Below are 27127 nucleotides of genomic sequence, written 5' to 3' on the forward strand. Positions count from 1 at the left end.
GAGTTCCAAGGTTGCATTGGACGAGCTCCGTTTACTGTACCATTTATATATCGATTTCCAACCTTGCCACGCCGTGGAAATCTGAGGAGCGATATATCTACTCACCTCTCTAAGTGAAGAGTGGGTCAGCCTTGCTGCTGCAGTTCTCCAAGTAATTGTCAGCGGTCAGCTGCTCCAAAAATCTGCATCCCGCCCGCGCCGGCGCCTTGAGGGGTCCGAGACTTTGGCGCACCTCTACGCGTTACTCGTCCTGCCTGTCGCCATGAACGGTCAGAACCAGCCCAGCCTCATTCCGCCGGGGGCGATGGAGGCTCTGAACGCCGCAGCCAGCAGCAGTGCGCCGCCGGCGAACAGGAAGAAGTCACGGCGGGGCGCCGACCCCGCGAACCAGAAGCGGAGATGCGTCAGCACAGCGTGCATCGCCTGCCGGAAGAGAAAGTCCAAGTGTGACGGCGCCCTGCCCAGCTGCGCTGCTTGCGCGAGCGTGTATGGCACAGAATGCATCTACGATCCAAACTCGGATCACCGGCGCAAGGGTGTCTATCGGGAGAAGATAGATAGCATGAAGGCCCGGAGCTCGACCCTGCAGATTCTCATCGAGGCCATATTGAATGCGTCCGAGGAAGACGTCCCTGATATCGTCAAGAGGATTCGCACTTGCGACAGTCTGGATATCGTCGCTGAGTCGATCCTCAAGGAGGACTTCGCTACCGAGGAGAATGAGCTCGACAATCAAGAGGAAGAGGAGTACACGACAGACCAGCCTTTTGAAGGCGAGAGAGAGCTCGCGCGCAAGATGGGCGAGTTGCGGCTAGAGAATGGCTCCATACGCTTCATTGGCGGGACGTCGCATTTGATCTATCTTGGTGACCCAACTGGCGCCCCTGCTGAACCAGAATCAGATAGTCTGGCCTTGAACGAAGACCCCATTACGAGTTGGACCACTGTCACCAAAGACAAGCCTTTGATCATTCACTTGATGAATATGTATTTCGACTGGCACTACACCTATTTCACGACGCTCTCCAAAAAGCTCTTTTACCGCGATTTCTTTAAAGGAAAGCCAAGGAGCCAACCGAGAACGCCTGTGTACTGTTCATCGTTGCTAGTCAACGCGATGCTTGCATTGGGTTGCCATTTCACCAGCGTCTCTGGGGCTTTCGCGGTCCCAGGAGACAGTCGTACCAAGGGGGACCATTTCTTCGCAGAGGCAAAAAGGCTCATCGTCGACAATGATGAATATGAGAAGCCCCGATTAGTCACTGTTCAAGCCCTTGCTCTAATGTCTGTTCGTGAAGCCGGATGCGCTCGGGAGGCGAAGGGCTGGGTGTACAGTGGCATGAGTTTCCGGATGGCGCAAGATATTGGTCTCAACCTCAACACCGATGTCATCACAGCGGACAAGGAGCAGATGGATGACGGGGAAATCGATGCGAGGAGAGTTACCTGGTGGGGTTGTTTCTTGTTTGACAAGTGCTGGTCGAATTACCTCGGCCGGTTACCGCAGCTGCCCAAGAACTCATACAACGTTCCTAAATACGATGTATTTCCGGATGAGGATGCTGAGCTCTGGTCGCCGTATACTGATGGTGGATTCGATCAATCATCGAAGCAGCCTGCACGAACCCGAGCGGTAGGCTTACAACTATCCAAACTCTGCGAGATTAGCAGCGATCTCTTGCTATTCTTTTACCACCCAAATCACATTGGAAGGTCAAGCGGCAAGTCTGTTGAGCTCAAGAAGCTGAGCGAGTTACACAGACGGCTAGAAGACTGGCGCAAGGAGTTACCGAAGGAACTTGAACCTAAGGAGGGACAATTACCGAATGTGATCCTCGTGCAGTACGTGTTTACCCACTGGCAGCCCAGACAGCTTCGCTAACGAATTCCTTTAGCATGTTCTTTCATCTCCAATACATCCACCTTTTCCGCCCATTCCTGAAATACAGCCCCTCCGCATCGCCTCTGCCAGCTCATGTCTCGCCTCGCCGAATTTGTACCGCAAATGCTGGCTACATCTCCAAGCTAATGCGTCTCTACAAGAAGACTTATAACTTACGACAGATTTGTAACATAGCGGTGTATATGGTCCATTCTGCCTGCACCATCCATATGCTGAATCTCCCCGAGAAAACTGCGAAGAGAGACATCATACATGGTATCAAGCACCTTGAGGAGATTGCCGAAGACTGGTTGTGCGGCCGCCGGACACTGAGCATTCTCAGTGTGCTGGCAAGGAAATGGAATGTCGAAATGCCTGAAGAAGCTGCTATGATTCTGCAAAGAACGGATGAGAAGTACGGCTACTTCAATACATCCGATGTGCCATCTCCGCACAGGTCAATTACATCTACATCGCCGCCGACCTATCCAACCTCACCACAAACAACCACAAAGCAGGAGCAATATAGCCCGGCCAACTACAATAACCAGCCGACTCCTCCTCAAATACAAGAAATGTCAACGGGCTCTTTATCACCTGATTTCTTAAGCGGCATGGGCACCATGGCGCCACCCGCGAACGTGCAGACCCAAACATCAAATCCAACAACTCAGGGCATGGCCGGTCCTAACATTCGTCTTGGGGATCCATATGCGAATATGAGTAATTGGACAATGCCTTCTGTCTCGCAACCCATGCCACGCTATCACCAGTCGTACGCGCCTGTCCAGACTACTATGCCATCAGCATCCACCTCTCGATCAGCTACTCGCCAAGTCACACCAAGTTCTCTTTATGCGATGGATGGGCAGGACTGGTTCCTAAAAGATGGTGCCAATTGGCAGCAGAATTTCGAAGGCTGGGGCAATCCCAGCGGAATGAATGACACTCAAAGCATGTTCATGTTCAAGGGCTTGCCGACTAACGATGTTGACACGACGTTTGATTTCAATAACTCGATGAGCAACCTGGATCGCATCCCGGGACTGGACTAGGGACTTGCTATGTATGTACTAGATATTAGATACCTTTTTACGGATGACTTTTGGATTGGAAAATGTAAGGGGCAAATGGAGGGACAAAGGCCCAGGCGTTAAGACGGGCCTACTGGGTTATAGGGAACGGCGCATGCTGTCGACGATACAGCAACCGAGGAACTGGGTTGCGACAGAATTTTTTATAGTAAGGGTAGGCAATGAATTTCTGATGGATGGCTATCTTTACCTCCAGGATAGGAGTATATATGTGGTAATTAGTCCAACGGATGCGTACTCTAGCGTGCCCGCAAGAATGCTTTACAAGTTATCGTGACAAGACAAGTTTCTACACCAACACCGTCGAGAGCCTCTCACTGACCCTCCTTCTCCATCTGCTCGAGCACCCCCTGAAACACCGCCGCCTCCGCCTCCATCTCCTCCTTCGTCCTAGCCTCCCTGTCGCAGTCCTCTATGCGCGGGAAGTGCCCTCCCGGCACCGGCCGGCCCTCGCCCCTTAATCGCGCCGCCGTGCCCTCCGCCTCCGCCAGCGCGGCGTCCCAGAGCGCGCCGCCAACATTCCCCGCCTCCTCCGCCATCTGCTCGTACAGCACGTCCGTCGGCTGGTCCGGCGGCTTGGCCGTGGTGCCTCTGATCCGCGGGATGACGTGCACGTGCACGTGGGCGACGGTCTGGCCGGCCTCGGCCCCGTCCTGGATGGCGATGTTGAAGGAGCCCGCCTCCGGCGCGGGGGGTGCCTGTGCCTGTGCCTGTGCCTGTGCCGGTGCCGGTGCCGCGGCGCCGCCCTGCCGCGAGGAGGAGGAGGAGTGCGCGGCGGACGACGGCGAGGGCTTCTCGAAGTAGTGCCGCGCCAGCATGCGCTGGACGCGCTGCACGGCGGTGAAGAGGTCCGTCAGCTCCGCGGGCGAGAGGTCGGTCAGGCGGCGGTGCGGCGCGAGCGGGCAGACGAGCACGTGGCCCGGCAGCAGGGGCTTGAGGTTGACGAGGGCGAAGGAGTGCCGCGTCTTGAGGAAGACCTGGGACGTCACCTCGAAGGGCCCGAAGTGGATCTGCTCTGTCGCCCCGGCCGCTGCGGTGATGGCGGCGTCAGGGGTGGCCATCCTGGATGACGATGACGATGACGATGCCCTGAATGTGTGGCTGCTGAGGAAGACTGCTCTCCGAGACAGGAGGTGAGGTGAGACTGGGAATGTTCTTGGCAGGTGTATCCTCTGCGCGAGCATCTCTCCTTGAGGGATGCTATATCTCTCTTACTCTTCAGTATGGATGAGATTGTGGTTTCTCGCTCAGGTATTGTTTGCCCTTGCTTGTATCTATTGAAGTAGTTAGCCCAATTCATGGCAATTGATACGACCTCCTCGAGGCGCTTTACAAGCTAAGGCTGAACACAAACATACCTTTGCCTGCGTAACAACCCAACTTCTTCAGTACCTGTCGACCCTCCTGATATATACGTCGCTTCGGTTCAACATTGGTAGTACGTTAAGCAGGTAGTTGAAGATCGCTTAGCCTAAAGGCAGTAAGCGGGCTGCAGGAGGTTCGGCTCGCTAGATGGGTCGCATCAGTGGGGCGGGCTGTGGTCATGACGGCGCCGATACCCACTACCATCGCTAGAAGCACACACCTAAATATGGGGAGGTTGCCTGTACCGGGATGTCGTCATTCGCGATGCATCATTCCTACTACCTAGGCAGGTAGCAGTCAAATTTCGATAGTTTGCTTGAGGCATGATGCTTTTCTTGAAGCTTGTATCGTGATCAGCGGCGTGAACTACGAAGAGTCATATTGAGAACTATCAAGCGTTGGGCTCAAAGGAAGGTGAAGGTGTCATAAGATCATATCAATTAAGTACTTTGCCCATGCTATCCAACATGCTCTGCGACAAGGAAAACGTCGCTCGAGGGACAAGGTTTGTGTCTAATATGAAGATGGTATCGAAAGTCCAGGTGTTGGCTTTGGGAAGGCTGTATATAGCAACAAACGAGACGAGACCACCTGCGCCGTATCCCCTATGAGCGACCCCCAGTGATGATCTGATAATCTATAGTGTTCTATTGTCCATATCATATTGTAAGGGACAGATCGAAATGTCTTCAAATGATAGGTAAAAAGGAAATGATGGCACAATAACATGCGAGTCGCATGTTGTCCCTAAATCCGCGGGACGACTTCCTCTTCGGTAAGAACGGACTCCTCACTCTGGTGACGCGATACGGCCCTTCGAACAGGGATGGGTCCCTCCTCTGTCTCTGCTAGATATACTGCAAAAAGGGCTTAGCAACACATACTTTATTGATTTGCTTAGAGCGTCGTTGAAACTCACAATGAGGTCTGATGAACATCGACAGTACAAGAACAACGACGAACAACGCAGTCATCAAAACGAAGATCGCCTGCGGAAAGCTCTCCACTGTTGCTGCATAGAGTCCGTTGAATATGACAGGCGCTATAATTCTAGACAGCGCATGCAGCAGTCCGATAGCGCCGAGCAGCTCGCCAACTCGTTCGGAGGAGACGTGCTTGGACAGAGCGGCCTGAATTGTCGCTGAGCCCAGTCCTCCAAAGGCCGTTACAATACCGCAGAGAACAAAGACAGGAGGACTCCGCGCAAGGGTGTAGCCGCAGATTCCGACGACGTCGGACACGATGGCGACGCGAAGCACCCAGCAGTCGAGCTGGTCGGCTCCTGCGTTCTTCTCGACGATGAAACCGGATTCCCGGCGCCGGCGAGCCTGAGGTCGGACCCGGAAGAAGTAGTTGAGGATGGGTAGGATGCCCATGAGAACGAAAACGCGCACCATGGAGATCAAGGACATGAAGGCGGACGTCTCGAAATTGCCCCAGTGGAACATGAACTCAGTGTACAGCAGTGTCACCTGTCCTGAGCTCATGGCCGCGCCGAGAATAATCATATCGATGAGCGCCAGAAGGCACAAGTTTCGGCGGACAGGACCGGCTCCTGGTCCTTTGGGGAAGAGGATCTTCAGGGGCTCGAACGGATGCGAATGCCGAATAGTTGCGAAAAGCTTCGTAATTTCGGGTGCGATCTTCTGCAATGGTCCAGGGACGGAGGTTTCGATGGATGAAGCCCACTCCTGCATGTTCTGGTCCTTCCTGTCTTGCTTCAAGGCATGCTTCTCGCGGGCCAGAAGCTGCCGCTTCTTGGACAGCGATTCTGGCAATACGAAGAGGATGAACAGGATGAAGATGGCGTGGCACGCGAACGTTACGTAGAAAATAGACAACAGCGAGCCCGTCCACTTGACGAAGTAGCCAGCGAGGAGTGGGCCGAATGCAAGACCTGAGAACAGGCACGAGTGCAGATAGCCGATAGCCACGCCGCGCTTGGAAGGAGGCGTGCAGTCGCTGGTATATGAGTGTCCTAGCACGCTTCCCGCCGTGAAGGAGCCCGACAGGCCGTCGAAGATGGCTCCGACTATAAGCCACCTGTAGTCGATGACTTCTGGGAACATGCCAGCCAGGATCATTACGCCCTCGCCTATGAGACCGCCGAATGATGTTAGGGCAAGCAGGCGTTTTCTGCCATAGCGATCCGAGAGAGCGCCCAGCTTCGGAGCGGTAAATGCGCTCAGGATGCCAACGATGACACTGATGCCTAGCATGAAGGTTGCAACGTGCTTTTGCACAGCTGGAATGGTACATTGTGGGTTGTCACCTCCTACAATGACCGGCAAGAAGGTGAAGTTGGGATCAACAGATGCCTGCTCTCTGAAATACTTCTTGCAGATGAGGTCAATAATTCTGCAGGAGCGATGTCAGTTCTGAAGACATGGCCATCGACAGGTCTTGATAACGCACAGATTAAGTTTCGGGACGAGGGAGCCTCCATACGCCAAAGTGAAGAGCGCATATGGGCCCACAAGCCAGTAGATCTTTTCAACAGCCTGGGTCAGCACAGAGTTCTCGAAATCTTGGGTTCTCAACGGCCGGGAGGACGTACAGATGGCCGCCGCCACCACGGGAGGCCGTCAAAATCCGCGGAGCCCTCCCAGCTGTCCTTCCGCGGGAGGCTATCACCTTCCACCTCCGGGGCCCCGTGACCACTCTCGGCGCCAGCGCCTAGCAATCCGGTCGTCTCCGTCGCATCGCGCACGTCGAGATCTTCGTCGTCGCCGCGCGTGTCAAGCGAGTAGTTGCTGCGGATGTCCGTGCTGCCGGAGCGGCGCACAGGTTCGCCTGCCATGTTGGCCGTCGTGCCTTCGCCAAGCTGTCACGCCGGGCGGCTAAATAGTCGACAGATGACGGCGCATACACTGCCCAGTCGAGGTTGCGCACTCAATCTTTCGAAGACGGAGGTCAAGAAAAGTCCAAGGTCCTCAGCCACGCGACGACTAAATCCGGGTTGTCTGGCGGGGTTTGGGGGTTATGCTAATAGCTGTCGACTATTGCGTGCAGATGCGGGATGTTGTCTGAATGTCGACAGACGGCCCCTCCATTCCCAAACGGCAGCGTACGTAAGTGTTATGTATCGTGGTGTAGGGAAAACGTAAGGCACACGACGCTGATGGCAATGAAAAGGGGAAATGAAAAAGAGGGAAGGAAGGGCGAGGACTGGCAGGACCTGGGGGACTCACGTTGAGAGTCGAGAGAGAGAGTGTGTGCTGGGAGGTAGTTACGTGTACATGAGTAAGTAGACCAGATCAGGGACAGACAGACGGGCAGAACCTAAGGGGAGGAATACAAAAAGAGACAACCGGGCTAGCTACAGTACAGTAGCTATCTGATAAGACAAGACGGAAGGGCTGGAGCTGGAGCATGGATTTTGTGGAGATTCCCAGCTATCTGGTCTCAGAAGTCCAGCCAAAGCTTCACACTCGAATGCCCCCCAAAAAGATCCCCCTTCCTTAGTCTCATCAAAGCGGAAGGTCGGACGACCAAAGTAGTCGCCTTACTGGACCAAAGTGCGTGCGTGTGGCAGTGGTCCATGACCCGCATCCCAGCAATGGAACAGTGAAATCGCAAAGCCCCTGCCCCTGTCCCTCCCGCGCTGACTTGTCTGTATGCTATGCTCATCACTATGCTATCCCGAAGGATGTTGTTTTGTCTTACTCTTCCCGTCTGACAAGGGAGGATTGGCATGGGCGGACAACACGTTTCGCTACCTACCTTAGGTACCTACTATGTAATAACTCTATCCGCGCTGTTCCACGGCAAGTCACCTGGCGTTGCAATCTCGCTGACACTTCACTTTGCAACGTCGGCGCTTGTCTGCCTAACTGGGTAGCTCGCTGAATATCCTACGTGGTCGTCGTCCTCTACCCTGGGTACCTCACTGATCCTCCTATGATATCAGGACGCTGCATCATTGGCGTGTCTACTACGCAGCAATGCATATCAAGTGCGCGTATCACAGCGATCGATGACGCAGCGTTTCAAAAGACCTGTTTGGGGTCTATGTGAGGGGACAAAAGGTGTGGTGTGGAGTGGTGTGGCTGTTCCGATTTCTAAGCCAGTCCTAAGAGCGTGCGCCATTCGGAGTTCGGCTCCCAGGCATATCCCCGCGGTGGCACGGTGAGAGGGCAGCTCTGGAACATTTGCTCCAGTGGAATTGCAGGCCAGCATGGTGCGCTTCGTATCGTGTAGATTTACCGTAGTGAGCAAGAGAATTGCTAGTGGCCTAGCGTTGTAGACTTGCTTTAGGTCGTCGAGTAGACTGAACCTCTCTTACCCACGTGGCAGTCACTGTCGGGAGTAAATGAGCTACCAATTGTTGTTATTTCGAGTTCCATATGATGGTTAGAATTTTATTAAGAGCGAGATGCGCTGGCTCTTGGTCATGTCCTCGGCCAGGCTGATCTACGAGTCTCGCTTCACTATGTGCCAAAAGCTTGAGTAAAACTTACCTTGCTGATCGAATGGTGAATGCATGTCCAATGAGCTCAGCTCGTTTACCATTCCTAGCTACCGCCTCGTCTCCAGTCAGGAAATCGTATCGAGAGCCCTGATGGTCGCCGTCCCAGCGACATCGGTGCACAATCCCTGCTTTTACTTATCTTTCCAAAGGCCCTGAAGTGCTACCCCTCGTCCTTGTCGTCGATCCCAAGAGTCTAAGATGTAAGCTACCCCGTATCGGAACCGTGTCGAGCGTGTCTGGCCGGGTCGGCGCCGATGGAGAGGCACCGATTCTTCGGGAGGGTCCGTGTGGGGTGCGGGAGTTCATCACCCATGGGCACTCCGGTGAGTCTTCGGTTCTCCCGTATATATTGACCGGAATACACCATGTCTTGCTAGATCGCGCCTCATGCATCACTGACGTAGCTAGCCTGCGCCAAGATAGGCATGAACACGGGGGATATAGGTTCACGGAGGATCGCAGGGGGTGTGGTGTGAGAACTGAGAGGATTGTCTAATCTGCAAAACCCTTGTAAATCCTTGATCCCACCATCAGACGCCTCGTGACCTTTTGAGCCGCTCTAAAAAGCGACACTATTTACACTTTTACATATGTCCTCACATATAATACAAATGATTAAGTCGTTTCAAGTGAAGTGATTAGGCCGGAACGCGTTCGGCACCTGCAAAGAACTTTTTGGACTCGAGGCATCGTTCACTCTTGCAGCCGGGACAGCGAAGCCCCATCTGGACGGACGTCTTGATCCCACTGTCTAAGTGAGCTTTGGCGATATCTGCAAGAGCCTTGATGAAGACCGGGCTGCCGTTCAAACTTTCCGCTCGCTTGACGGTATCGGCATGGCCAGAATCGCCAATAACCTCGTTATCGAGCTCGTAAAGTGTTTCAATGTGGTCTGAAGTGAATGCAATGGGTATCAAGATTAGATCTTTCTGCCCCTTGGCGATGTAATCCTCAACAGTTGTCGCTGTCTGAGGACCAAGCCAAGGCTGAGGCCCGACCTGGGACTGCCACACCAGCCTGTAGGGATTGACGAAGCCGAGACGCTGGTTCACGGCGTACACTGTGGCCGCGACCTCGGCAGGATATGGATCGCCCCTGTTTACGACGGTCATTGGCAGACTGTGCGCTGAGAACAGCAGAACGACATCTTTGCGGCGCTCCTCGGGATACTCGAGCAGCTTCTGTTCAATGTTCTGGGCGAAAGCCTCGACGAGTCCGGGGTGAACTGGCCAACGGTCTATCACACTCCACTGAATCGAGCCGTCGGTGGGTGGATTCGTTGGGTTCCCACGTTTCCCTTCGAGCCTTTGCCGCCACTTCCACAACTCGTTGATACTGCTACCCGTCGTTGAGCAGGAGTACTGGGGATACTGCGTAAATGCGACAGCCCGTCCACCCTTTCCGTTGCCAAAGCCGTCTTCTAACAGCTTGTTGTACATCTCCTCAGTCAATGGATCGGCATATCTGAATGCGACGTAGGGCTTATGCGGTGCTGTCTCGGGAGACAACTTATCTAGCAGCTTGCACATCTCCGCATTCTGATACTCCGACCACTTCCGAATCGGCGAACCACCGCCAATTTCGGCATACTGCTTCTGAATCTTTGGTGTCCGCCGATTTGCAATGATTGGGCCAATATAATTCTGTAAGCGCCCTAGCGGGATGAGGTCGCCGTCGGCGAACAGACGGCTTAGGAAATCCCCGACCTCATTTACGGTTGACGGCCCTCCCATGTTGAGGAAGACCATTGCAGTTGGGCCTTTGGACCCGGTAGCATCTTGGGTGACGGGCGGTGCATGAGCCACTGCAAAAGATCGTGACTGAAAGTCTGCACTCCTGGGAAGAAGCAGAGATGATGCCACCGAAGGCTTTGCTGAAGCGGCGTTTGCGGCTCCGGAGATGCTTTTTGACAGCCGACCGGCTGACTGTCGCAAAGCCATAGATGGCGCTCAATGCCACTGGAATTTGAGGGAGAAGGGTCAAAGAGATTCAAACAAGGATATTTGGGTCTTCTTTGTTAGATAAACTCATGCAGAATGACTGAACTGCGGAACCGACGGCGATATTCGAGAACGCCGAGGGCGCAAAGTTTCGAAACAACTCTCGGCTTTTTTGCCATCAATTGATGATGCATGCATGCATATCAGGGCCGCAGCTAGGACCCGCACCAGTTCCTCGCCCCTGTTTAGTGGGGCACAGCCCAATCATAAGCGAGACGTTTACCACCAGATCACGTGCCCGCGCGACTGCCTGAATAGCCCGGACATACGAGCGAGGAAGTCGCGCGTTTGCCTGGAGCGGCTCGGCTGAAACTTAAACGGCGGAGCGCGCCTTGGATAATTCTGAGGATCTTCCAGATATTGGAGCCAGATTTGGAGATCAGAAGCCGAGAAATATGGCAGACCGCGAAGATGATGACCGCCAGGCGCGCGAGGACGAAGGTGAAGAGGAGTTGGATGAGACAGTAGGTATTACCTTCATACCCACCAATAATTCATGGCTGACATCATTTTAGGATTACAAGTCGCAAAAGGATGCGGTTCTGTTCGCAATTGATGTGAGCGCATCGATGCTGAAGCCTCCGCCTGCTGCAGAGTCCAAGAAGGCCGACAAAGACAGCGCTATGACCGCTGCCTTGAAGAGCGCTTATCAGCTGATGCAGCAACGCATCATCGCCCAACCCAAGGACATGATGGGCATCTTGCTCTTTGGGACTGAGAAGTCCAAGTTTCGGGAAGAGAGGAACGGCGGATCGGGTTATCCGCACTGCTACTTACTCACCGAACTCGATGTGCCTTCAGCTGAAGACGTCAAGGTCATCAAGGTTATGGCTGAGGAAGGAGAAGATCCGAATGAGATACTTACACCTGCATCTGCGAAAGATGGTGTCTCCATGGCGAATGTGTTGTTCTGTGCCAACCAGATCTTTACAACCAATGCAGCAAATTTCGGATCTCGGAGATTGTTCATCATCACTGATAATGATGATCCTCATGCTGGCGATAAGGCTGCTCGTTCATCTGCGGCTGTTCGTGCTAAAGATCTGTTTGATCTTGGTGTGACTATTGAGCTATTCCCTATCAGTCAAGATGGCAAGAAGTTCAATTTAGAGAAATTCTATACCGTGAGTGCTCTCTTTAATTTGCGTTACCATAATATCAGTTAACACATTCAGGATATCATTTACCGCGATCCGACTTCAGACTTCGGCTCTGCGGATGAGGTCAAGGCGTCCAAGTCAGGCGATGGGTTGACTCTTCTATCGTCTCTTATCTCCAATATCAACTCCAAGCAGACACCGAAAAGAGCATATTTCTCCAGGATCCCATTCGAAATCGCACCTGGCCTAACGGTTTCAATCAATGGCTACATTGTTGTACACCGCCAAACTATTACTCGAACCTCCTATATCTGGCTTGGAGATAGCGACAAGGCCCAAGTTGCCACAGGCGAGACCACAAAACTCGACAACGACGAGAGAACAGTCCAGAAGTCCGAAATTAAGAAAGCCTACAAATTCGGCGGCGAGTATGTGTATTTCACTCCTGAGGAGCTGAAGGAGGTCAGAAAATTTGGTGAGAAGGGCCTGCGCATCATCGGCTTCAAGCCTAGATCTATGCTGCCCTCATGGGCGTCCGTCAAGCCGTCAGTATTCATCTTCCCTAGTGAGGGAGGCTACGTTGGCTCGACTCGTGTCTTCTCCGCTCTGTGGCAGAAACTGCTCAGCAGTAACAAGATGGCACTTGCCTGGTACGTTCCACGATCCAATGCGACACCACTCTTAGTCGCAATTCTCCCGTCCAAATCCCAGTCGGACGAGTCATCAGGGACGCCATTCCTTCCAGCTGGACTTTGGTGCTACCCTCTGCCGTTTGCAGACGACCTCAGAGATCTGGAGCCCCTCAAGGGCAAAGAGGTACACAGAGCCTCGAATGACTTGGTTGATCAGACTAGAGTCATTGTACAAAACCTACAGCTTCCGAAAGCCATCTACAACCCATCCAAGTACCCGAACCCGGCACTCCAGTGGCATTACAAGATCCTGCAAACTCTTGCATTGGAGGAAGAGATCCCAGAAGAGCCGGAGGATGGGACCCTGCCTCGGTACAAAACTATCAACAAGAGAGTTGGCGGATATCAAGTAGAATGGGCCGAAAGCATCAAAAAGGAGGCGGAGACTCTGAAGAAAGAGTTGTCATTCAAGAGGGAGGCAGATGACGATGCAGACGAGCGACCTGTGAAGAAAGCCAAAACTGCTAGCACGGCGAAGAAACCGTCAGGCGGTATGACTCTGGCTCAGCTGAAGCTAGCAGTTGAACAGGATACTCTCAAGAAGATGACAGTCAATGATTTGAAGGAGGTATTAACAAGCAAGGATCTCTCAACAGCCGGGAAAAAGGCCGATCTCCTAGACAGGGTTGCTCAGTGGGTCGAGGAGAATTCTTAGTTTGGTTGTTCAGTTATCAAATGAGGCATGTCAGATGAAGACCTATACCTAGGACAGGAAGGAATGGGGCAGGCGTTGTAGGGTGCAGCCGAAGAAGCTGCGACCAGTGTAACTGTTTAGAACCTGCTTGCAAGAGCTCTGTATTGCTGATGTAAACAAATAGTTGTTTGCTTGATTCCAGGCAATTGTACCAAGTTATCTCGTTTGGGTTGAGCTGTGAGCTAACCATGCGCATGAGGTAGGAGGTTTCAAGCGCACCTGTATTTACAGCACGCTTAAGCCTAATGGCCCCTCTAACTCCAACCTCCGCTCAATTAAGGTTTCTCAGCCACACCCAAACAGCCACCAATATTACTCCGCGATCACACCCCGTCGCGCCTCCGAGATCACGACCTCACCTGGGATTCAGCCTGTTGCGCCGGCGATACGACAAGGGCTGCGCCAGTCCTGGTTTGCGGTCGGTGTCTTTGGAGACGTCTGACACGTCTCCTAGGATTGAGTGATGCCGTAGGCGATGCCTCGCAACCATGGACGCATTACTCAACCCAGCAGCGGCGAGGTACCCATGTGCCTCCGTTGAGGATCTCCAGCTCCAGTTGACCGATCTCTTGAACACCAAGGTGTCTCCCACAAAAGCAGAGCATATCACAGTCACCTTCGAGATCCAGTCGAACGCCGTATTTCACATCAACGAGAGCGACACCTCGGAAGTCGGCCAGATCCTTGATCCTTCGCTCGGCGGCCTTCCCATTTTACACCCCGGCCAAACGACGCGCGATATCGTAGCGAACGACACCTTGATGAACCAACCCCAAGATAACCCAACTCTACAGAAAGTAGTGTCAAAACATATCATCGCAGTTCTAGGAACGACGGATCCGAGCTCGTGGACTGTGCGCCAGGTGTCTCGAACATCATCTGGATGGACCTTCACATATATCTGCAAAGACTCAACACAAGCATGGGTTCGACAGAATGCTAAGATCAAGGACCGCCCTGTTGTCGGGATTTCTAGTGCAAAAGATGATCAAGACCCGGTGAATATTTGTCAGTGTCTCTGTGCTACGCACTTACAGATTTCTTGCTAATTATCCTCTAGCTAGACCTGCGTTCGACTGCCGAGGGTCAGTGACGATTGCGTTCGTGAGATCAACTAGAACGATTAATGTCCGCTATGACCACACGCCTTTCCACAGGACTGTTGCACAGTTGTTGGATTACTATGCGCCTCCACCTCCACCAGCCCCAGTACCAAAGCGTCAGGCAGATGCGGGAGCGTATACCTCAGCGAAGAAGAAGAGGAAGAAAAGTCAAGCTGCAGATGGGGATCCCAGCGCAGAAGGCACACCAAGCAAGAGGAAGAAGAAGGACAGTAATGCAACAGCCGCCCCAGGCGCTGACCCGGCGGCGCCACTGGAACTGACGAACCTCGTGCCTGGCCTGACTCTTGCATCTGAGGATTTACCATCCTCGACACCAGCTAAGACTAACCCCAAAGCTAAGAAGCCGCGTACTTCAAGGAAATCAGGTGCTGACCGGAAGAGTTCGAGCGACAATTCAGAAGCTCCGATAGAAGGATCTTCAACTGATCCTAGTACTGAACAGGCATCCGCAGGACAGTCGAGTCAACCGGGTTCAGCGCCAGGTTCTACCCTTAATCTCCCCCCTGGGGAGGCTGCGAGACGTCGTGAAATTGCTCTAAATCTGCTCAAACAAAATGGAGTCGATCCGGAGACCCTCAGCGAGGAGCAGTTCAATATCTTTGCAAACCAATCTCCCAAGTACCAGCAGGAATCGTTACAGATGCTCGTTAAGTATGGAGCAGAGCGACTGCGGGTTGTACACCCCACATCATCAACTGCTACAGCCCCTACCAATGGCCAGACAACTCAAGCAAGTCAGGTTGAGCCAGAGGCATCAACAGCGGCGACACCAGCCAATACAAAGGCGAAGGTAAATGGCACTGCAGCATCTACCGCAAAGCGAGTAGCGAAGCCAAAGCAAACACGAGGGAATTGCGATGGGTGCAAAAGAAGGAAAGTCAAGGTAAGTAAAAACAAATCTAATCTTGCTGAAGATGACATTAGCTGATGGCCATTTAGTGCTCGAGGGAGAAACCAAGCTGCTCCGAATGCCTTGAAAAAGGCCTCGAGTGTTACTATCCTCCTCCCAGGGTTCGTAATAACTCAGGCAGCGTAGCAGAGATTGCTCAAGACGAGCCAGATGAAGCAACCCAAACAGTACAGGGGCCAGATATCTCGGATCTTGGCTCGCCGGGTTTCGAAACAACCAATCAACCTTCGGGCGACCTCATGTCGCCCTCAGACGATCCAAGTGACGCCTACGATCATTCATCTCAAAGCTTGTACCCCCAAAGCACGACTGGCATGGCACATTACCAGTCAGTCGCTCAGCCAGCTGTGACATCTGGGACAGAGATGGACTACACCCAGCCTTCAACTCACGAATCTTATTCGTATCAGTCGCAGGCACCGCCCACTAGTATATATCCCGACCCAGTCACTGCTGCAACTTCAATCTCGCTGCCAGCGACCATTGCAGATGAGAGATCGAGTTCTCGGACGAGTCTTCCCTCTGTGCCTCGCAGCCAGAAGCCAACAGACTATACCTCAACGCAAAACACCAATGCCTCATGGCAGGCTCTGCCAAATCCTGTATCAACTAATCAGGTGAATAGAGCTTCACCTGTCATGTCCCAGCAGAATACTGGCAAGCAGGGGAGGAATCGCAAGTCGGCTCCCGCACCGACCTATGAATCGAGCCAGGCATATAACGGCCTTCAGCAAGCGGCAGCTCTGTCTCAGGCGGCTGTACAGCCACCTGCACAACAGTCGCCTGTCGCGCGAAACGCTTCACCATTCCAGAAGACTTCTCAAAGCTCGAGAGCTAAGAGCCGCCAGGGCCACAGATCTCAGCAGTCGTCCGCAAAAGCGAGCACTTCTCTCTATTCTGCACCTACTACTACAGAGTCGACCTCGAATAATGCGTACGACTCATCCTCGCGTTACTCTACCCCGAGTAACCAAGCAGCTACCCAAGCCAGTAATCGCATTGCTTATGAGCCATATTCGCAACATCCTTCATATAACAACTCGTCGACATACCCTAGTTATGACAGTACCAAAAGTCGATCTCATGCTACATCGTCTGTGTCTCTGTCGAATCCGGTAACTCAGTCATCGTCAGCATCATATTCAACGAGCACAGCACCAAGCACAGATAACTGGTCTTCATCAGTCAATCGAAATGCTCAGTCCTACAACCTGAATCATTCTAATACCACAAGCTCATCTTATAATCTACCCTCCACCTCGACCCAGCAGGCATCAACGCTCCAGTCTTTCCACGTGCGGCCACAGTCGACAGCTCCTCAAGCTAAGCCCTCGTCGAGCTCGTACAACCAACAGCCTGAGCAACAGGTATTATATGGGTCATACTCATCTCAATCGCATACGTCTGCAAACCCGCAGCCACAAGATTGGTATGGCTTCACTTCTGCGAGCAATAGCTCGTCGAATAACTATCGTTCGAGCTCCCGTAACAGTGGCACCAGCGGCTATGGCCAGAGTTCGCAAAACAATTCATATCAGCAGCAACATGGCCATATCGATGGTGATCAAGCTCTGTACGAACTTTTGCGCGGCAATTCAGGGCATTAAGAGTAGCCCGATGATACCTCAGCAGACAATCAATTGAGAGTCCTGCATTATTGTAAATTTTCTTCTCATACATCATACGCTTTGCCGATATTAGGGGGTGGTCACTCTTCAACTCGGCCAGGAGTCAAAATGGGCAGCAGAATATTCTATCTCATACATGTCATTCTAGATACCCAGGTGAGCATTCATGTATGTATTCTTGTCAGGTCAGGATTATGGCAAGAGGAGCGTTGGTCGGCCAAGCCTTCGGGGTAGGGTGCAAGCCAACCGTGAAATAAAACATTTTATCATAAGTTAATCATCATGCGCAATATTCGTGCCGACAACTTCTAGAAATGGGTACGATGATCAGTCTTTTGCATTGCATTGTTTGGAGACTATGGTAAAACTGAAGTGCTTTTTCTTGTTCATTATTACGTGTGATATCTCTATAAAATTGTACCAAACGCCTAAAGAACTCCTTTCCGTCCCACCCAAAGACTTTCCAGTTCATGGCTTCTTTGCAGATCCTTTGTTTGTGTGATGACCCATCCATTCTATCCGATGTTCCGTTTCGCATATCCTGTCCTCCGTTGTTCGATAATAGTAAGATCATGATCGACACAAGTCGATCATACTATTCGCCGCTTACTCGGCTTCAGTCGAGATGGCAAACTTGCTCAGAGACCGAAGTCTCGCACCGTAGAAGTACAGGATCCAGATACCGACGATGCCAATGGTGCTGAGACCACCCAGCAGACTGGTGCCGCGCGCCACTCCCAGGTTGCCGTACAGCGGCTTCGCGAACAGGATGCTGCCGCACGCCAGCGCCGAGCGGAAGAAGTCGTTGCCGGCGAACAGCGAGGCGGCGTACTGCGGGTACGAGAGCGGCACGTAGATGAAGATGCACTGCATGACGACGAAGACGGTCGCGCCGTACAGGGTGATGCCGATGGTGGGCGCGATCCAGGGGAACTGGGGCGCCGCTGTCCAGGCGAATATGAATAGGCCGATGGTAGGGCCGAAGGCGGCGCCGAGAGCGGGCACAAGGCGGTTCTCCTGGACGGGGAAGCCTTTGGCTCGGATTCGCGGGTTCAGGTAGTAGATGATGTAGGCGCAGTATAGCGAGACGCCGATCAAGCAGGACACCAGGATACAGAGGAACACGAGGCCGATCTGGCCGGGTGACATGTTGTAGTAAACTGGATAAACAAGAGGGAACACCTCGAAAAAGGAGTAGTAGATTCCGTAGATAATGGCCGTGTAGATCTGTACGAAGAGAATCGCGGGATCCTTGATAGTGATCTCAAGAGGCTTGATCAGGGCATCGATAAGAACAGCTGAAGTCCGCAGATTCTTCTGATCAATCTCGCTCTGAGACATGAAGCGCTCGTTTCCGGTCAGCTTTCGGAGACGCTTAGCACGGCGGAGAAGGATGTTGGGAGCTGAGGTCTCCGGAAGAGTGAGGAACATGAGGATGAAGACCGGGGCGGCGGCCCACAGAACCTCAAGGAGAGACCATCTCCAACCCTTAGCCGGAACCGAGTAGCCAGACAGCAAAGGTCCCAGTGCAGGACCGGTGTAAGCAGCACTGACCCAAGCGACCATACCGAGCGGCAGACTCAAGAACGAGTACATGTCTCCGATCGAGGCGCCGCCAGATGCCAAGCATGGACTGCCGAAGAACCCTTGAAGAAACCTTAAGACCATGAGGCCGGGGTAGTTGTTTACCAGGGCGGTCGGGATGGAGATGATCACAAACATGAACATCGTGGCAACATAGACTGGGTTGCGACCGACAGACGGGATCTCAGAGAGCGGGCTGAAGATCAGGGGGCCAGTTCCGTAGCCGAGAACGAAGAGTGATAGACCAAGAGCAGCCTTGGTCTCACTGACACCAAATCTCTCCATAACTCCTTGCTCGGATGTTGTGTAGATGGCAGATGACATGTAGACCACGAAAGTGTAGATACAGATGACGAGAGTGACCATGGCTCGCCGTAAGTTGGACCAATTCTGAGGATTTTCGGGATCGTCACTGTAGTACCAGTCAACTAGGATGGCACCGTCCTTGGTCTTCCGTGGTACGATTGGTATCGACTTTGTTTTCTCAAGCTCATGTGCCTCATCAACCTCCATCCTGTCTCTTGTGTATGGTTCAGTCTCTTCTCTGCTCTTTGATCGATGCAGATGAAGTCCTGATGCTGACTCCTCAGCATGTACGTAGGGTTCTGTGTCGGTATTCTCGCCTTGCTTCTCTTCATCATCGGTCGCTGAGACGGAGGAAGGCTGGGGTTGATCGTTCTCAAACAGGCCTTGAGTGATTGTCTGCTCTGAAGTGTTGTGCTCATTGAGGACTTGGACCCATGTCTCCGGCAACTTGAAGTCCTCCCTTTCTTCAGGGTATTTAAGATATTTACCACCGGTGACTAGCCTAATGATTTGGCCCAGGGTGGACTCCCTGAGCATAGCTGATGTAGACGCCATATTTAGGTTGTGGCTGACTGGACTAGAAATTACGGGCTGATATCAAAGGGAAAGAGGGTATCACAAAAAATTGAAAGATCAAGATGCTCTCACTTAGACAACTTGACCAGATATTAATCTGTCTCCTTTGAGACCAACGTAGATGGGATGACGAGAAGGAATGTGAATTTACCAACCCGTTGGGACAGCATGTTCTTATAGCTGTCATTGTGGCTTTTTGCTAGCTTAACGTCCCTCTGTCTCGACAAAGCATTATCACCACTATGACCGTGAGCGAAGGCGGCGGAATTAACGTTAGAGTCAGACACGTATCACGGAGACGGGTCAATAGGTACTGGAGATTACCAATGACATGGTTGTTGCGCCGAGTCGTGATGGGCGGCAGCTGGGGACTGGGCGCCATGTCTGAAAGTCTAAACTTCACATGTAGACCAGGATATGGCATTGTGTTCTGTGACAAGGCGAAAGGGATTGATTGCGTTATGGTAATGAATGAAGGAGACGGGCCAATGACAATCCAGACCAGACGGCCCTTACGGGGAGGCTCTGGGATGGCCAGTGTACTTCTGACATGCATGGGCAGGGCTGACAGGATGAGACGAATGGTGAGGCCGAAGTCGTGAACAGCATGTTTCGTTAATCGAAGAGTCAGATCTGCGCGGGCATAAGGCGTAAGCGCGAAGCATATCTTAACAGGTCTCGATCTCCGTTACCCCCAAGCCTTACGAAGATCACTAAGTCCCCCGAAGTTCCATGCGCGGCCGGGCTTTAGGCTTGGGAGCGGGCTAAAGTGGAGGTACCCCCATCGCTGATAAATGGGCCTAAGTCCGGTAGCCCGCGGTATTGGCCAGAAAGAAGCTTAAATGGCTAGGCGTGCTCTGCGTCATAGCCAGATTATAAATCCGAGGGTTTGGAAACCGCGACCAAATCCGACAAAGGCGCGATTACATATGCACTTTTCAATGGTGTAAATAGCCTTTGACTGGGATGCAGATTCTTCTTGCTTCTCCTCCGTGTACTTCGGTGGAATTGTTGAGGCTTGTCCCACCCCCAAAAGAGGAAACGAGCTCCCACTACCTGGCCGAGCTGCTCGTCATTGGTCGTCGAGCAGGATAAGTACCTGTTTAACCCCCCAATGCGGTACCAAGATGAGGCCTGGTCAGCGGTAGTTTCTTGCATCAGATTTGAAACCCTATACAGAGGCACCACGCCGATTCCTCCGGCAGGTTGGGCTCCGTGGAACTTGCCGTTATTGACTAAGCCCTATTCTACAGTACAACCGGAGAAGATTAGTGTTCCACGAGTCTCTTCGGTGCTGAGTCACATCTCAATGCTAGGCAGCGCGAGTAAGCTTATCTTGAGATCCATTGATTTGATTTTTCGTGTTGATGGTAAGCTAGATTAGGCGATAAGAAGCTGGCGCTATAGTGTTCGCTGTATGTCAAGGTGTCGAAGCTGTTGTTGTTATATCTCCACTTCATGGTTGCCCAACTAAGAGAACAGGGATGAAGCCTCGAGACTTCGACCATCACCACGCCTTGAGAGGTCATTGTGGTTTGCCATTCGGTGAGACAGGAATGCACAGGCTTGATGATTCAATACTGATTCGACACTCATCCACCGAGCGCTCCGTGATTTAACTCTTGGCTGATAGGTTCGCTACTTTCGCTCTCCGCGGCAGCGCTGCCCTGGATGTTACTTTCCTTCAATCTCTTGTCCTCCAGAAGTCGGATCTCGGTGCTTAGGTCCAGGCAGTTCGCTCGACATGCCTCAATTACACGCTTTGACTCCTCCGAGCTGGGCCCTGTCTCCTCATCGCATCGTCTAAGTAAGCGCATTGCAACGTTTCGCTTCGAAGACCACTCAACATTACTTGGCGATATTTCATGTGGCCGCCCCACGCTCGTCAGATCGCAGAAGTAGTGCACAGCTGTCGCAAGGTCGCCATGTAGCGTAAATATTTCCGCTACTCTGACATCGACTTCCGAATCCCGCTTGACTTTGAAGTCGTCCATTTCCGAAAGAAGGAATTGAACTACTTCCGGCTCCTCGCATTTACCTAATAAATGCTTATATGTAGTAAGACTTGGGCCGGTGTGGCATATTTCTTGAACCTGCCTATACAGTTCAAGCGCTTTGTCAAAGTCGCCTCTGTGCAAAGCTGCCTCAAGCACCACGTTGAAAGCTGCTAAGGGCACATTATTGCCCAGTCTCAAGTCGCTCAAGACTTTGATAGCCTGATCCACTAAATCTTTCGTTTTCAAACACAGATAAATGGAGCGAGTACTCCCAGCATCGGGCCTAAGCCCAGCTTTTGCCATAATACACAGCGTCTGAAGTGCATTTTTCACATCATTCGCCAGAGAATAACACTCGATGAGCGCCTCGAAATGATGTATGCCAAGTTTTGTTCCCCTTGAGGTAAGGTACTGAATGACCTGTGTTGCCAGCCGCGAATCACTGTGTCTTGTGGCGGTGTTGAGGACATTGATCGCCATACCATCAGAAGGGTTGATGGCTCGCAGCTGCACCGCTCTGTTCCAGACATATCTAGTTCCGTCTAGATGTAATTGCTTACTACACACATCCAAAAGGAAGTACCAGACATTCAGCGAAATGCTGTCTGATGCTGAGTGCAATCTGTGGTGAACTATCCGCAGAGCTTCCTCGACGAATCCGGCCTGTCCAAAAACGTAGATGAATATATCAGAAACCCAAGGGTATATATGAATTCCATGGTGGATCATCTCGTCAATCTTTTCCAGTGCCAACTCGTATTGCCCGTCTCGCAGAAGACCAATCGCTATGTCCTGATGCCCCTCAGGCGTGATATCAAGCCATCTTTCTCGCATTTCGCGAATGACACTATTCCTCTCCAAATAATTGGGGTGAACCGCTAGCACACGCAGTAGATTGTGATAAACAAGTAAGGACCACTGTGCTTGTGTCGTTCGCATCTCCTTCAGAAGCTCCGCAACCGTATCCATCGAGCCATGCTGGTGGCTATGCGCCAGCAAAAGGTATTCGTACAGCGCGGTGCTGGGGGGCTCGCCGCGCTCTTTGACTAGATATTGCACAAATGCGGCGATTTCTCGAACCTTAGTCGGGCGGGTTTTCATTTCGTGTAATGCATCGTATATGTCTGGAGTGGTAGCCGTCATGAGCTCTCGGTACGGATATCTGGCCTGGAGCAGACAGGATACCGTGTCGCTATCCGCACCTACTTTGCGTAGGATATGACTAGAGCGTGCCTTTTGTGCCTGTTGTCCGCTGGGCGTAACGTGAATCGAGCGGATTTGACGTCGCAACGGTCTTGATGAGCATTGAGAAGCTACCGCACGGCTAGCCTGTGCTCTGGGAGGAATAGTCAGCGATGCCGACGACGCAAATGCGTCGAACGACGGACACAGGCATCGCCATAGTCCATCGATTGTTATGCGGGCTCCCATGGGCCAGTGTGCAGTCGTGCAATCAGCGCTGTTGAAGAAAAGCTATAAGTTCCAAGCTTGTCGAGCGCCGGGTATAATTCTCAAATAGCAGTCACGTGCTGGCTTATAGCAAGAACATCCACGGACACGAATAGCAGTCGATACGTTGCGAAAAGGCATAGCACTAGGGACAGGTATTATTCTTTTTTATTAGCCCCAGATCTTGCATCTGCAAGATTGCATCACTCGCATGATGCTCACTCTTTTGAATGCCATGGCTATAGCTGCCAGTCCTGCCTCGCCTGTATCGACTTTCAGGCGCCACCACATGTCCCATTTCCTTGCCAACAGTTGGCTTGTTGGTATATGAGACCAATTGATGAGGATTCTCCTCGATACTGTTATAAACCCCAGGTCTAATATCACTTACTCAAGCACCTCGCCCTCTTCCTCGTCCACGGCCTTGACCCCTTCCTCCACGTCCTCTATCGCCTCCTCGGCCGCCATGGTCTCCTCTAGATTGACCGCCGCGTCCACCTCTGAAGCCTCCCTGGTTGCCACTCTGTTGCTCCTTTACGGTATCGATGATCTCGTCGGGCACCCGCAAGTACTTGATCTGTAGAGAACCTCGTTAGCATGGTGTCATGATCAAGCCACAGCCGTAGCAGCCCATCGCCACCCAGAAACATACATTGTTTCCTTTGACGTAAACCTCTGGTAACCGCATGAATTTGTCGCCCTCCTGCACTAGAGTTAGTCCTCTTATTGATGCGACAACGGCAAGTTGAGGAGGGAGCATACCGGACTGGTCTGTACCACCTCCTTAAGGGTCAGGTTCATCCATGTGTCGCACATAACAAGATGACCGTTGAGTGTCTCGCCATTCTTCAGCTCGACGAGCATGGGGTGGCCCTGGGCCGCATTCAGCAGGCCGAGGGGTAGCTAGATGGGGTTGACGCAGAGTCAGCGCAACATTCGTGAAAACATTATGAAAGCAAGCCGGAAGGGTTACAAGGGTAACTTGGGCCGCGGGAACTTACCATCTTGCGTAGTATATCCTGTCAAGTGCTGGTTACCGCATTGGGAGTTGAGGTGTGCGACAAAGCCCAGACAAGACGTACTTTCGGAGCTTCAATCGTGATGCGATTCAAGGGCAGGCTGGAAGACAGCCGCGAAAATTGTGGGGCACTAGGCGGAGAATTTCCTGCCGTTCCGGGAGCATCTGCACCGCCACAACTGACCTGTGTACTAGCGGCCAACGAACTGGCCCAGGGAAGCATATAATCACGAGCATTGCAGTCATAAATTTGGGAAACTGGATACATTTCAATAGTATAGAGATGGCATACCGAAAGTGAAGCCGGCCAGCTTATAATCGTAGCTAGCTGCGTAGAAGAAACATGAACCGCAGGTCCTCCCCGCCAAAAACAAATGTAGAACGTAGGTGAGCATGAGTGAACAGCTTTCCCTCCAGCCTGAGGGTTATCTATCAATGTTCCAAAATCGATCCAGTGTTATCTCTTCCCAAGGCCTCAATCAGGCACTTTACGTGCGCAGCGATTTGACACTGCTTAAGATGAGGACTCACGACTCTTTCGGTAGCTAGCCTGCAGCATTCCCGACAATGTCAGCACGTGGACACGTTTAAATCGAATAAGTCGAAGCACGACTTGCCTCCTGCTCAACCTGAAGACCCTCAATGGTCGGTGCAAGCTCGCTCAAGATCTCATAAGCCTTCTTGTGGTAATCCATTTGGGCGGCAATCAGCTCAGCCAGGTTTCGGAGGGGCTCGGGGGTGTCCAGGACCTATATGGCTTGTTAGTTCTTACTAGGTCGTAATTCATGACCGAAGCGCTCAAGGAAAGCTCTTTAAAATCATGAAGTCTATATCCACTTACGTTCTTCATAACACCAACAGCCTCCTCGGTCTGGGTGACGAACTCATCCTCAGCCTTCTCAATCTCCTCCTGAGCTTCGGGGCTGATCTCATGCTCCTCATGGGTCTCAGTCCGAGGAGAAGTAGATCCAGGAAGCTTCCATGTAGTACCCTTGGCGCGAGCCTTGGCGGCATCGAGGGTCAGACGGGCCTTCTCAACGTTCTTGCGAGCTCGAGTTGCGAACATCAGATTCGTGTTCAGGGTTGTAGTCCAGCCAGCCAGGAAGCGGCTCTGGATCTGGGCATCCTGAGCCAGGCGAGCCTCGCCGACTCGCTCCATGGCGAGCGCATACTTCTCGAGGGCCGTAGCGAGGGGGTCCTCGCCGGCGCCGGTGTGCTGCTGGTGCAGTGACTGGCTGCTAGACAAGCTGGCGCGGGCAATAGCATGGGGGAATGTCTTCGGCTGCGGCTTCGCGCTCGGAGGAGCAGTCAGAGCAGCTTGTGCCTCGGCAGGGGAAGAGGCAGAGGACAGGAGCTGAACCTTCTCCGTAACGGTGCGGCCCAGGTCCTGAAAGCTCTCCTTGATGTTGGGCGGGTAGTCGTAAGCCTCATGGGAGTATTGGTTTCTGGTAGGAGATGAGATAAAGCTTTGCGAAAGCTGCATTTTGTTGCTTTTGATTACTTACGTCACCGCGAGCATCTTCTGATGAACTGCTTTCAATGCGTCCACTCGCTTCTCGAGGTCGATGTAGTCAGGAGGAAGCTGAGTCTATATGCGCAGCGATCATCAGTATTTCCACACCTCGAAGAAGCTGTCCATCAATTAAGTACCTTATCCTCAGCTTGACCGAGCTGCTCCTTCGTGTATTGGAAGGTGCGAGATGCGAAAGGGGTGATCTGGGCCCCTAGGGAACTGGTGATAGCGTCGTCAGCTGCTGGGCTTATCCCACTTCAATCGCACTGACGCAGTGCGGACTTACGTGAAGCTCTTCCCGATGTTCTTGAAGTTATCCATAGCTACAGGTGATGAATTCAACAAGATGGCTTCGAGGATGATATGACTTGCGGAAGGCGACGGTAGTGGTTGGTGGAATTGATGGTTTTGACCTGGAGATTGTAGAGCTTCGAAAGACACCTGTTAAGGTACGTGAGGTCAGGTAGGTTGTTATGGGGACGAGCGCAATACGGCATGTGTGCTCCACTGTCACAAGCGAAACATCAGGGGAATAAACCCCCCACCCACGCAACTACCAACGTCAGATTCCAGCCAGGCTGCAACGACTGCAATGGTCCGTGCGTTTGCATATTGGCTCAAAGTGCCATCGTCTAAGAAGTATATTCATATCATTCAGTGAGGTCAACACAGCTTTCCTGGCTCCATTCGTATATTTATCTAGAATTGTGAACATTTGGTTATTTCTATCTTCCCATGGGGGTCTATATGCTCCTAATGACAGGCCCTCAAAACCTATCCGGTTTGTGACACAATGGACTGCGTCCCTTTAATCCACAATATGCTTCTTGTCTGCCCACGAAGGTGCGATATTACGGCAAACTTGCTCGTAGTCCCTAATCCTCTCATCTCCTATCGTCACGTTCGGCGTCGTCCAGAACATGGCCCAGTCAGTCTCACCCAGTTTCCATGTGCCTCGAGATCGCTCAAAATACCACTTGTTGACGGGGTTGTTCTTCCGGCTCCTCCAGCACACTCCGCCCGGGAAACAATCATGAACCATGGCGTTAAAGACTATATCTGCAACACCACCAGCTCCTTGGCTTTTCTTCAGAACTGCAAACTTGTCCAGATACGGGACCAGTCGACCCGTTCTATACGCCGTCTCTTCGTCGAGCTCAGGTGGTTTCTCCCACGTAAGGATCGCTCCTCCTTCGTACTCTCCAGCAATGATAATGCCAGCCAGGTTCCCATTGACCCTATCCAAGTAATGCTGGACGTCCAGCTTTCGATTGAACGAGTCGTCGATGAGATGAACTAGACGAGGTAAGTCGATGCATCGATCCGTCAGCTTGAGACGAGGCTGTCCAGGTGCCGGCGGCACCCAGGGTGTCTTGCGAGGATCTGGGAAGATTGTTACTGGCATGCCCCTTTTCGCAAGTGTTGTTGTCGACATTGTAGGCCCTGCCACGTCGGACCCGCGAGCAATGGGCTTGATACGACCCAGAGGTAAGGATGATGAGTGCGCTGGCCTGTCGGTAAGGAGGTTGTGTATTAGAGGGTTATGTGTCCGTCTTGTCCCAACTGTCCCAACGAAGCCCGTAATTCTTCCATCGAACCCGTCGTCCACCCGTGATGCTAAGTTTGCTGCTTCGGTAGGCGTTGTCATAAGGGCCGAGGACGTTGATGGTAGTATAGCTAACGTCTTCTTGGCCAATTCCAAATTCTCTGTATATTTCTGCTTC

At 52.3% G+C, this 27127-nt stretch overlaps 8 protein-coding genes across 8 annotated transcripts; 2 read left to right on the forward strand and 6 right to left on the reverse strand.

Moving 5' to 3' along the window:
* Nucleotides 1–262: 262 nt before the first annotated feature.
* UCRPA7_467 (putative nitrogen assimilation transcription factor nit-4 protein) lies at nucleotides 263–1882 on the forward strand (the record flags this gene model as incomplete). The annotated part of the gene is made up of 1 exon (XM_007913062.1): nucleotides 263–1882. One exon carries the CDS (start codon nucleotides 263–265, stop codon nucleotides 1880–1882), a length of 1620 nt encoding a protein of 539 aa, XP_007911253.1.
* A 1408-nt stretch (nucleotides 1883–3290) lies between these two features.
* On the reverse strand, nucleotides 3291–4037 carry UCRPA7_468 (putative bis(5 -adenosyl)-triphosphatase protein; the record flags this gene model as incomplete). The annotated part of the gene is made up of 1 exon (XM_007913063.1): nucleotides 3291–4037. One exon carries the CDS (start codon nucleotides 4035–4037, stop codon nucleotides 3291–3293), a length of 747 nt encoding a protein of 248 aa, XP_007911254.1.
* Nucleotides 4038–5088: 1051 nt separating this feature from the next.
* Nucleotides 5089–7141, reverse strand: UCRPA7_469 (putative major facilitator superfamily transporter protein; the record flags this gene model as incomplete). Its single annotated transcript, XM_007913064.1, has 4 exons — nucleotides 5089–5198; nucleotides 5261–6699; nucleotides 6757–6842; nucleotides 6899–7141. The coding sequence occupies 4 exons, from the start codon at nucleotides 7139–7141 to the stop codon at nucleotides 5089–5091; spliced, it is 1878 nt and encodes a 625-aa protein (XP_007911255.1).
* A 2309-nt stretch (nucleotides 7142–9450) lies between these two features.
* UCRPA7_470 (putative ferrochelatase precursor protein) lies at nucleotides 9451–10545 on the reverse strand (the record flags this gene model as incomplete). The annotated part of the gene is made up of 1 exon (XM_007913065.1): nucleotides 9451–10545. One exon carries the CDS (start codon nucleotides 10543–10545, stop codon nucleotides 9451–9453), a length of 1095 nt encoding a protein of 364 aa, XP_007911256.1.
* A 662-nt stretch (nucleotides 10546–11207) lies between these two features.
* UCRPA7_471 (putative ku70 protein) lies at nucleotides 11208–13259 on the forward strand (the record flags this gene model as incomplete). Its single annotated transcript, XM_007913066.1, has 3 exons — nucleotides 11208–11276; nucleotides 11328–11936; nucleotides 11988–13259. The coding sequence occupies 3 exons, from the start codon at nucleotides 11208–11210 to the stop codon at nucleotides 13257–13259; spliced, it is 1950 nt and encodes a 649-aa protein (XP_007911257.1).
* A 4307-nt stretch (nucleotides 13260–17566) lies between these two features.
* UCRPA7_472 (putative benomyl methotrexate resistance protein) lies at nucleotides 17567–19405 on the reverse strand (the record flags this gene model as incomplete). Its single annotated transcript, XM_007913067.1, has 1 exon — nucleotides 17567–19405. The coding sequence occupies one exon, from the start codon at nucleotides 19403–19405 to the stop codon at nucleotides 17567–17569; it is 1839 nt and encodes a 612-aa protein (XP_007911258.1).
* A 3854-nt stretch (nucleotides 19406–23259) lies between these two features.
* UCRPA7_473 (putative small nuclear ribonucleo protein) lies at nucleotides 23260–23876 on the reverse strand (the record flags this gene model as incomplete). The annotated part of the gene is made up of 5 exons (XM_007913068.1): nucleotides 23260–23346; nucleotides 23411–23449; nucleotides 23525–23575; nucleotides 23635–23775; nucleotides 23874–23876. The coding sequence occupies 5 exons, from the start codon at nucleotides 23874–23876 to the stop codon at nucleotides 23260–23262; spliced, it is 321 nt and encodes a 106-aa protein (XP_007911259.1).
* A 601-nt stretch (nucleotides 23877–24477) lies between these two features.
* UCRPA7_474 (putative bar domain protein) lies at nucleotides 24478–25724 on the reverse strand (the record flags this gene model as incomplete). Its single annotated transcript, XM_007913069.1, has 5 exons — nucleotides 24478–24639; nucleotides 24732–25335; nucleotides 25396–25478; nucleotides 25541–25622; nucleotides 25690–25724. 5 exons carry the CDS (start codon nucleotides 25722–25724, stop codon nucleotides 24478–24480), a joined length of 966 nt encoding a protein of 321 aa, XP_007911260.1.
* Between the last annotated feature and the right edge of the window lie 1403 nt (nucleotides 25725–27127).

This window comes from Phaeoacremonium minimum (assembly GCF_000392275.1).
Source record: "Phaeoacremonium minimum UCRPA7 unplaced genomic scaffold PA7_03_scaffold_39, whole genome shotgun sequence".
In the NCBI taxonomy this organism is placed as follows: domain Eukaryota; kingdom Fungi; phylum Ascomycota; class Sordariomycetes; order Togniniales; family Togniniaceae; genus Phaeoacremonium; species Phaeoacremonium minimum.